Genomic DNA, 11,075 nt, shown 5'->3' on the forward strand with positions numbered 1-11,075 from the left:
CGTGTTGAATACTGGTTAAGCAACGCGCATGAAACCTTTGCTCCCAATACTGCTATCAACTGATCCCCGCGCAGTAGTTACGAGTCGCCCTAATTTGTTTCTGCGCACGCTTCCTCCAACTCTCTTCTGGCGCTCGTTTCATACACTCTCCTTGAGGTATTTCCGGGTCCCACAATGTGAATATCCTTTTTGAGGGATCTTCCACAAAGCTTGTTTGCCGGATTTCCGTACCCAATAGGAGGAAGCCTTTGTCTCACTGTGTGCTCTTGCATTTTGTCTTCCGAACTCAAGACTCCAACTGTGCTGTTTACATGCATTTGCTGAAAGCCACCTTTTTTTTATTTTGGGTGTACTTTTACTTTAAACTCTTAACAAGCTGATCTTAGGCAATCTGTATTGCAGTTTCTTTTTCGGGGTTCTTTAATAAGAGCGCAAGCGTAAGCAACGCGTTGGGAATGCAATTATCGTAACAAAAGCGAACGGAACATTTTGTAAAATAATAGGAACAATTCACGCGCTATATTGGGTATTCTGGTAAACAGATAACATACATTCTTGGTCTGCTTATTCTCTTTGCCGAGCACAGTTTTCCTCAAGTTGCCCTCGAAAAAAAAATAATGCAACGCGAAGCAGTTGTTCCTACGAATACATAAATAAATGTTTCACCGCAGGGCGAAGGAATGAATGCGAGAGCAAAAAAAAAAATGGAATTTTATACGAAGTAAGGCTAGCTTCTTTAGACGACGCGACAGCTGCAGCGAGCGAAGTGACCTTCGGTCTGTCTATCACTTTAACGCAAATGGAATTTGAAGTTAAGTGACGGATCCAGACGGTGAAGGCGGGTGTGCAGAAAACTAGACGTATTCCACATCGAATGCGTTAGATCACGTGCGAGGGAGCGAATCTTTGATGCTGCATCGGTTCGTGATAATAGAATGGCTTCCTGCACGCCACCTTCATGAGCATTCTTTGCAGAACTATCGGCAGGCTCGTTGCTGTCGGTGCCGCAGTGGCCTGAAAGCCACTGAAAAGTTATGTCTTGCCCTTTGTCTTTTAATTGGTGATAGGTTTTTCTTATTTCTAATACTAGTTGGCCTTGTGCACCACGACGTAAAGCTGATGACAGAAACTGCAGGGCTGACTTCGAGTCTGTAAATATGCACCATTTCTGTGGTGTCTCTAGTTTAATTCTTCGAAGTGCACTTCGAAGTGCTCTTCGGAATGCCGCAAGCTCTACAGCCGTCGACGTATTCCTATGAGACGGACTATCCCGATCCGAAACAACAGTCCTCTGCCACCTGTGGCTTGCAGTGTCTTTTACGAACAGCTTTGCTTACCGAATCGAAATGGCAGACTCACTGCCATTCCGATTCGCTGTCACAGTGGCCTGTGCTCACTGTGGTAGCGAGGAAACTATTGCGCACGTCCTGCGTCATTGTCCTCACTATAGCTCCCAAAGACAACAGCTTTCAGCAACGTTAGCACGCCTCGACGACCAGCCGCTTTCTGAACAATCAATGTTGGAGTGCCGGAATGTTCTAGCTTCCACCCCGAAAGCGACGAAGGCGCTGCCGAAGTTTCTCCACTCAACCGACCTTGCTAAACGACTATGATGCTCCCGTGCTTGAGTGTGCGCGCGTTTTTATTGCAATAACAATTATATGGAAAGTCTAGGCTGGTTTTTGCCGCCCCCGTCGCCGCCGTCATGCACCGTATATGTATAAGTAGGCATGTATATATATATATATATATATATATATATATATATATATATATATATATATATATATATATATATATATATATATATATATATATATAAAAGTGCCAAAGAAAAACAATTCAGCAAAATCCTTCCGAAGCGCGGAATCTAACCAGCAACCTCTCTCTCCGCAGCGCGTGGCGCTAACCATTACGCCACGAAAAGCAGATCCTTCAGGTAGCTAACGGCGAGAGTTATATACACACCCTTTACCGCTGGCAGCACTCAGAGACGGCAGGCGCTTATAAGCGTTCCTTCATTACCAGCGAGATGGCGCGAGGAGCGCAACTAGAGTCACTGTACATGCTACCTTTAGGTAGCAGAGTTGCGCATAGGTCCGGCTAGCAACCACAGCTATGCGGTGAAGTCGTACTTTGTTTTTGCAGGCGACATGCCTACCGTGTCGCCGATTAACCTGTCTGGCGTGTCGAAGATCGGCGATAAACATTGGCTGTCGATGGCTAGTGTTAATTCAGCTCGCTGCAGCGGCGGCGTCGCGAAATTAAAAAAATTCACAGCATATCCAGGGAATGAATGATGATGAGTGGCCGAAGCTGCGGAGGTTCATCGGTAAACCGTGAATCTTCCATGAATTCTGCCCAGTACATCATCACCGACGTGAGATCGGGCGCGTTTATACTAAAGGTTCGATGAGAGTTATGACGACTTGCAGCTCACTTTAATTTTACGTGTACGCTGTGAATTTTCATTCTTTAGAAAACCATTGCTTTAGAAAACATCTGGCGTCTTTCGTTAAGCAGCTGGCGTCTTTTCGTTTTGTTTTAGAAACATCTGGCGTCTTTTCGTTTTGCTTTTAGAAAACATCTGGCGTCTTTCGTTGGTTTATTTCATCAATCAACGGCGTTTTGAACAAAATTTTTATTGTTTAATCACGCACAGGAGAAAAATCACCAGGCACTACCTTGGAGGTAAACAATGGCTGCAAATGGGAGTGAGAGACAGAAGAATTCGGCTTTTAGCTAACACTTACACTTCTGCTTCTACTAACGTTTCCTACTGGAACATGCCAATGGCTGCTAATGGGGAATGAGAGACAGAAGAATTCGGCTTTTAGTTAACGCGCACGCTGCGAATTTTTTATTGTTCAACAACGCACAGGAGAAATCTCCCCCCGGCACCACCTTGGAGGTCAAGATCTGGTACTAGCGTTAAGACTGGTTGCGCACTACGACGGGGACGAACGGGTGCCGCTTTAAGGAGCTTCGCCCCTAAAAAATTGGCCAAAGCGGCATCTTCTCCGCAATGCATGGTTGCTAGCGGCGTTGGAAGACAGATGCGCAACTCTGCTATTTAAAGGTAGCATATACAGTAATTCTAAGTGCAACGAGCGGCTGCACGGAGGCGCGCACATGAAGGCTCCCTATACGGGCGCATTTAAAAGTCATCGGCCAGCTCGCTCGCTTCCTCTAATATTTGCGCAGGGAGAACCATGCCCTTCCGCTGTCTGCTCGCGCGCTATACTCGCGGACAACTTTTCTTGGCAATGAAGGGAAAGCTACGGGGCGGAGCTCTGCACATGTACTGCTACATGATTTGGATTGGATTGGAACAAACTTTATTTGTGCCTGCAGTTGGGCGCTCGCGCGCCCCGACGAGGGCCTACGTCGTCTTCGGGGTTGCCGTTACTCGGCGCGGGTCTCCGCTCGCCGTTGCCGGCTCGCTGGGTCCCTGCCTTTCGAGCGCCCCGAGGACCTGCTGGACGGCCCAGAGCTGTTGATCCTGGTCGTAGCTCTTCGCGGCTTCCTCGAGCCGCGACGGGATCGTTCTTGATCTCGCTTCCTCTGGGTGTTTGATGCAGTCCCACAAGATGTGCGTGTGATCCGCCGTCTCCCTCCGGCAGACCTTGCACTTGTCGGTCGGGTATGTCTCGGGGTACATGCGATGCATCAGTCCCGGACTCGGTAGCGATCCGGTCTGGAGCTGTCTCAATAGTACCGCCTCCGTTCGACTCCACCGCGGGTGCGGGAGTGGGAAAGTCCTGCGAGCCATGCGGTAGGCTTTTGTGATGTCGTTATAGTCCGTCATGCGGTCCTTGCCTCCTAACCACGTCTGACGGTCTGTCGCCGGGGCTCGGTTAGTTAGCGCTCGCGCCGCTGCGTGTGCCGTCTCGTTGTGGTTGGCATTGCGTTCCGACGCGTCACCCGCGTGCGCCGGGAACCACTTAATTCTCACTTTTCTGCCTTGCAGTTTGGCCGCACGCAATACTCGTTCGGCCTCTCTACATACTTGGCCTTTGGCGAAGTTTCGCACCGCCTGTCTCGAGTCACTTAGCACAGTGTGGCAGTCTGGGTCGATGATGGCCAGGGCGACGGCCACCTCCTCCGCTTGTTCCGCTCCAATGCTCTTCACGCTCGCTGCCGTCCTTGTTGCGCCGGTCGACGCCTCGATGACGACCGCTGCGAAAGCGTTCTGTTGGTATTCGGCCGCGTCCACATATCGCGCGTGCTCGTCGTTGGCGTGCAGGTCGATGAGAGCCTTGGCCCTCGCCGCTCTTCTTCCCTTGTTGTAGTCGGGATTCATGTTCTTGGGTATGGGGTCGGTTCTGGTCTGGCGTCGGACCTCTTTGGGGACGGGGAGCTTCGTCTCCGCTTCGTTCGAGTGTCCTATTCCCAGGTCATCCAGTATTTTCCTCCCGGCATTAGTCGTGGACAGCCGCTCCAGTTGAGCGCTCCGTTGTGCTTCGGCTATTTCTTCGAGCGTGTTGTGTATGCCGAGTTGTAAGAAGCGGGTCGTGCTCGTGGACTCAAACAGGCCCAACGCCGTTTTGTACACTCTTCTGATGATGGCATTGACTTTGTTGCGTTCATGTTGCAGCCATCTGTGGTAGGCTGCTACGTAAGTGACGTGGCTGATGATAAAGGATTGTACGAGCCTGATTAGGCTCTCCTCTCTCATGCCTGCTTTCCGGGGCGTGACTCGTTTGAGGAGTCGCGTCGCGTTGGCCGCCTTCGCCGTAAGACGGGCGATGATGTCGCCGTTTCTTCCGTGTTTCTCGATGACCATGCCTAGGATCCTGATTTTACCGACCTCGGGGATAACGTTGCCGGATTTGGTTATGATTCGGATCTTTTCCGTATTAACGTTTTTTGGTCTTGCCTCTGACGTTGTTGGTAGGTGGGAGTATTAGGAGCTCCGATTTGCTCGGCGAACATATCAGTCCGGTGCCCTCCAACCGGTCTTCTATCGCGTCGAGGCGGTTTGCAGCGTGCACTCAATGTGGGCGTCGCTGCCACCGGTCACCCACAGCGTGATATCGACCGCGTAGATGGTGTGCCTGACGTGTTCGACATCCGCGAGCTTCTCTGCCACTCCGATCATTACCAGGATGAACAGCATCGGCGAGATGACCGACCCCTGCGGTGTGCCAGTGCTCCCGAGCTTCTTCTCTTGCGTCTGTAGGTCGCCTGCTCGCAGCTCGGCGGTCCTGTCCGTGAGGAAGTCCTTAATGTAGTTGTAGGATCTCTCACCCATGTTGAGATTTGAGACTTGGGACAGGATCGCCGAGTGTTTCATCTTGTCGAAGGCGCTCTGCAGGTCGAGCCCCAGGATTGCCTTGTTGTCGCGTGCGCTGCCATCGCCGTCGATGATTTGGTATTTGAGCTGCAGCATCGCGTCCTGCGTGCTCAGGTGCTGTCTGAAGCCGATTACCGTGGCCGGGTACAGCCCTTCTCGTTCCAGGTAATCTTGCCACCTGTTGAGCAGGACGTGCTCCAGCACCTTGCCCACGCAGGACGTGAGCGAGATGGGCCGGAGGTTGTCCGTGTCCGGTGGCTTCCCCGGCTTGGGAATCAGAATGGTCTTGGCTGTCTTCCACTGCTTCGGCAGCTCGCCCGCTTTCCAGCACTTGTTGAAGTACTTTGCTAGGTTCTCAATGGAGCCGTCGTCGAGGTTCTTCAGCGCCTTGTTCGTGACGAGGTCCGGGCCGGCCGCCGACCGGCTGTTGAGGCCGTGCAGGGCCGCGCGGACTTCCTCGACGTCAATATCGCGATCGAGGTTCGCGTTGGGTTGGCCGCCGTACGGCGCGTGTTGTTCGGTGGGTGTAGTTGGCAGGTATTTGTCGTTGATACGCCTGGTGACTTCATCCGCGCCGTGTGCCGAGACCGCCCGATGTATGAGCTTGGCGAGTCTGTCCCTTTGGTGTGACTTGGTCTTGGTTTCGTCGAGCAGATGCCGCAGCAGGTTCCACGTCTTCCCGCTGTGCATCTGCCCGTCTGCTGCGTTGCAGGTCTCGTTCCACTGTTGCGCGCATAGCACGCGGCAGTGATCTTCGATCGCTCGGTTGAGCTCCGCCTCCTGCTTTCTGAGTCTGCGGTTGAGCCGTTGTTTCTTCCATCGATTGAGTATCGACTGTTTGGCCTCGATGAGATGCGCTAGCCGGCTGTCTACTTTGTCTATCTCCGCGTCCGTTTTAATTTCTTTCGTCGCGTCGCGTACGTTCTTGGCGATTTCGGCCGTCCACGAGTTGATGTCTTCGATCTCGTCGTCACCGTCTTCCCTCTGGTTTCTGGTGTGTCGGAAGGCATCCCAGTCTATCCATCTGTGTGTTCTGTTGCTGGTGTCGTTGTGTTCTGGTATGCCGATTTCCACGATGGTGTGGTCACTGCCGAGGTCGGCCCCCGTGTTTCTCCAGGTGATCGCGCCCCGGACGTCGTTCTTGACGAACGTGAGGTCCGGAATCGTGTCGCGGGACACGGAGTTACCGATTCTCGTCGGATGCGTCGGGTCCGTGATGAGGGTGAACTCGAGTTCCGTGGCGTCTTGGTACATGTCGCGGCCCTTTGCTGTGTACTTGTTGTAGCCCCAGGCTGGGTTCATCGCGTTGAAGTCACCGCACGCGATCAGCGTGTTGCGGCCCGCCGCGGTGCTGGCTCTGCGCAGTAGTGTCTTGAATCTCTCTTTTCTCTTCGATGGGTTGCTGTAGACGTTCAGCAGAAATATGCTTCCTTTTCTCTTCTTGCCCGGGATGATTTCGGTGAGTGTGTGCTCGATCTTGATAGTGTTGTGGAGCTCGTGTTCGACGAACGTGAGTCCCTTCCTGACCAGGGTGCACAGGCCTCTGCCGTCGGGTGGGCCCTTGTGCACTCTGTAGCCGGGGAGTGACGGTGCGTCGGTGAGTGTCTCTTGTAGTAGTATCACGTCCGGCTTGCGCGCGGCGCGTGCAATGTGCTACTGGATGACTGCCTTCTTCCTTCCGAAGCCGCGACAGTTCCACTGCCACACTGTTACGCCTGTTGCTGCTGCTGCGCTGGCGGCCATAATTGCGTTGGCGCGTATGCGGTTCCTTGGTTGGGTGGATGTAGCGCGAAGATGGGCGCAAACGTCGGGTGGCTCACGATCGGCTGTAGGGTCCTTTCGATGTAGGCGAATCTGTTTATGTTCTCGGCTTGGTAGTTATCCACTGTTTGTTTCATTGCTGTCACTGCTGCGATGTTCGCCGTGAGTAGCTCTTCGAGTTTGGTGAATCTCGCTTCGAATTTGGCTTCGAGGTTGTCGTTGCGGTCGTTTTCTTTTTGCTTGCGCGGGGCATCGATGGCTCGCTTCTTCTGTGCCGGTTCCTCTACGGCTGCCTCCTGCTTCTTCGTGCTTGTTTCCTCTGTCTCTCTTGAGCTTGGCGTGGGTCTCTGTGGAGACTCGTTGTTGCATAGCAGCAGCTTACGGATCTCAGCAATCTCTCTCGAGAGTTTGTTAATAGTTGTTCGCAGCGCCGCATTTTCTTGCGTTAAGGTCTCGTTGGCTTCTCGCACCTTGTTCATATCGTCTTTCTTCGCGGCTTCCGTGATTTTCTGCGCGCTCCTTGTATTGTTCCCTTTCGCTGCGTCGACCCAGCCTACTCGCTCAGTGATGGTGACCTTTTCTTGCTGCTGTCTCTGGATTTTGGCGCGCGATTCTTCGATGGAGTCCTTGACTTTTGCACAGCTGACGGCTTGTCGAGTGGCGGAAAATCGCTTTCCGGCAGCAGCTGGAGTTCGGCCTGTCGCCGTACCCATTGTCGCTTGCGCACAACGTAAGGCATCTTGCATTTTGCCTTGCACGTTCGGTCTCCGGTCGAGTGTTCGCCCCCGCACAGCTTACATTTTGGGGTACAGCTATGGTCTTCCTTGGGGTTCGCGAGCCCGCAGGCCAGGCACGTCTTGATTGTGGGTGTCGGGCACACGTCCTTACGGTGTCCCACTCGGCCGCACTGGTGGCAAACGTCGATCTGTTTCCTGTAGAGGTGGCAAAGTATCAGGGTGACTCCGTATCGGACGAAGTTCGGTACCTTGGGTCCCTGGAACACCACGATCGCGGAGGTCGTGCTGCCGATCCTCTTTGCGCCCACTGCTAGTGGGTTCCTCTCGTTGACAATATTTCTATCGAGCTCTTCGGCGTTCGCGTCGGTGGGGATGCCTTTGATGACGCCTTTTACGGTGTCGTGAGGTGCCGTGCGATATGCGCTGACTTGGTAGAGTTTGCCTTGAATAGAGATTTCATGGATTGTAGCGTACCTTGCTGCGTTGTTTTCGTTCGGTGTACTGACGACCATGATATTCTGTTGCGTGTTGGGGCAGATGGTGTCCGCCGCGCTTTCCTCGCTCGTGATCTTGGCCGCGGCGAGTATGGCCGTGGCGACGGTGGTGGTGCCGGTCTTGACGATGTCCAGTCCCCCTCTGGGTCTGACGACTATCTTGCTCTCTTCCAGCGGCATGGCTTGCATGCGTGCGGCCTTGATGACCGAGGCTCTCACGTTTTTGTTGAATTTCGATTTCGGGCTTGCTTGACTCCCGCCGTATCCGTCGGGCATGCCACTGGCGGGGGCCCGCCGGCGCAGCCTCGACATACGCTCCCCCGCGAGCGTCCATCCGGCCTCGTTGTGGTACTCCTCTGGTGTTATTTCTTCTCCTTGAACATGAACGCGCATTTCGTTGTCCACAATCACTGTTGTCCGAGCGGACGCCTCCATCTCAGAGCTGACGAGCGGCCGCCACCGAGCAGTACGGCAGACGGCGACCGGCGCGACGGTGCCAGGCCTAGCGCCCGCGGAGCACGCCTAGGCCTAGCAGTCCTTCGCATGGCGGCGGTAGAAGAAGTCCCGAAATTTGACAAAAAAAACGTACCTCAGGGGTCAGCTGGTATCAGTCGATGCCTCTCGTCATCACGGACACATTCGTGGAGGAAAAAATTTTGGTTCGAGGTACTTCGTTGCATTTCGACGCAACGCTGCTTAGCGTCTAAGGTACGAGTAAAAGGCGCGACTTTTTCACGCACGCAAAAACGCAAAGCGACAATGTATAAAGTAAAAAAAAATGCATATATCTAGCTTGTGAGCGCTGCGTTCCGTCTCAAAAAGCTACATGTAGAAAATGCAGGAGTATTTTATATATCTCACGCAGAAAATACGGACGCAATTGTAGGACTACATTAATTACCGGCAGGATACGTGCATTGTGGCTCCGTAGCCTTCGCTTCATTGCCAAGAAATGTTGTCCGCGAGTATAGTTGCTGCCGGGGGGCAGATGTTTATGCAGCGTAGCAGCGCGTCCATCACGGGCCGCTTCATTCATTGCTTCGCCCTTGCGGCGAAACTGTAACTTCTTTTTCTATCCCCCCTTACCCCTTCCCCAGTGCAGGGTAGCAAACTGAAAAGCTTTCTTCTGTTTAACCTCCCTGCCTTTCACTTAACCTTCCTCTCTCTCTCTTAACGCAACTGATACCCTCTGCTGATGCCCGTCAAGAGAGGGCGCGCACAACCTATCTTGATTAGAGTTACTGTATATGCTACCTTTAGGGAGCAGAGTTTCGCGTAGCTCTGGCTACCAACCACGGCTATGTCGCGAAGATGCACTCCGTTTTTTCAGGCGACATGGTCACCGATCGACATGTTTGGTGTGTCGAAGACCGATGATTAACTTTACTGTGAATGACTAGTGTCAATTCAGTTTGCTGTAGCGCCGCCATCGGGAAATACAAAAATTGACCCGAGCGTCAGCTTCTCCACAATGCATGGTTGCTAGCGGCGTTTGGAAGACAGATGCTCAACTATGCTACCTAAAGGTAGCATGTACAGTACATCTAATCCTGATTAATGTCCCTCTATCCTTGAAAAGTAGCGAAAGGTCTTGATCCAACTGCCCCAGCCCTGCGATAGGCCGGTTAGCGACACGTGACCTTTTAGTCTTCGGGCCCCGCCCAAAGGGTCCAGCGGCGGCAGCGTAGTAGTCAATGCAGAGTCACACCGCATATCTCAATAAATAGTTCGGATGCACAGCCCAAATTTATTTGAAATTGCATTGGGTAACATTGCAACATACCTTTATATCTGCGGGCCATGGAGGCGGCGGGGGTAGTAAAAGGGGGACGGCTTCGGATAAATGCACGTCGTTAGAAACAGTTAAACATTAATATGGGCGAGACACTAGTGGGCATGCTATATTGCCTAGATCTTGAAAGGTACTTAAGTTGCTGATATTCCTCAAATGCAGTACAACTGCATTTGTGGAATATCCCCATTCTCCTAAGTAAACCTCTTAGAGTATGAACAAAATAAATTTAGTTAAAAATGCGGTGTAATCGCGGGAACACTTCCGAACGCTGAAAAACACAGTCAAACCAATAATAGTGCGTATTTTTCGCTACGCACTACAAGAGCGCTGCGTGCCCGATGAATTAAGTTTCTGAAAATAGCAGTACGCTCACCACCTGCCTATTTTATTCGAACTAGAAAACAAGCACATTTAGCTCACCCAAACACCACCTGTACTTCAAGTTACACTGAATGTCAGAATATGCAAGAAAAAACAAAATAAATGCCCTGCATTTATTTAACCTGCTTCGGGAACGCACGAGCTTTATTTCAATGTTTAACGTGCTCCGTGCTCGTTAAAGTTATTGTCCCTGTAGTTCGATAATGCTTGAGCATCTTAGGCACCAAAGGTTAACAATTCAACGGTTCAAGCGAGCACAGAGTTCGTTTTCGGGCACCCGCAATACGCATGACAGCGAGCGGTTTGTCGTCTGATATCGCTGCTCCTTGGATTACTAAGGTTGAGCGTTGGACGGTGCAGCATAATCCGAAGGTTTCCCAGCGCATACAACGAGGACGATCAAAGAAGAGACACACACAGCGCTGAACTTACAACTAGCTTTTTATTTTCCTGCCACGGCAATCTAGATGCGCATTTACACAGGAAGAAAAGGGGGGAAAAACAGAGCAGACAAGGTATACAAAAACAGTCAAAGGAACAGCAACCCCTCATCGATATCACATATTTTGAGATAAAAATTCACTTTCTTTGCTCGAAAGAGCAAGCGACGC

At 52.0% G+C, this 11,075-nt stretch overlaps 1 protein-coding gene across 1 annotated transcript; it reads right to left on the reverse strand.

Moving 5' to 3' along the window:
- Window positions 1-7,199: 7,199 nt before the first annotated feature.
- On the reverse strand, window positions 7,200-8,723 carry LOC119374914 (uncharacterized). The gene is given in 3 exon segments (XM_049411082.1): window positions 7,200-7,205; window positions 7,252-7,622; window positions 7,625-8,723. Coding segments are annotated over 3 exon segments (1,476 nt in total).
- Window positions 8,724-11,075: the final 2,352 nt, after the last annotated feature.

Source organism: Rhipicephalus sanguineus, chromosome 11 (assembly GCF_013339695.2).
Source record: "Rhipicephalus sanguineus isolate Rsan-2018 chromosome 11, BIME_Rsan_1.4, whole genome shotgun sequence".
NCBI classification, from domain to species: domain Eukaryota; kingdom Metazoa; phylum Arthropoda; class Arachnida; order Ixodida; family Ixodidae; genus Rhipicephalus; species Rhipicephalus sanguineus.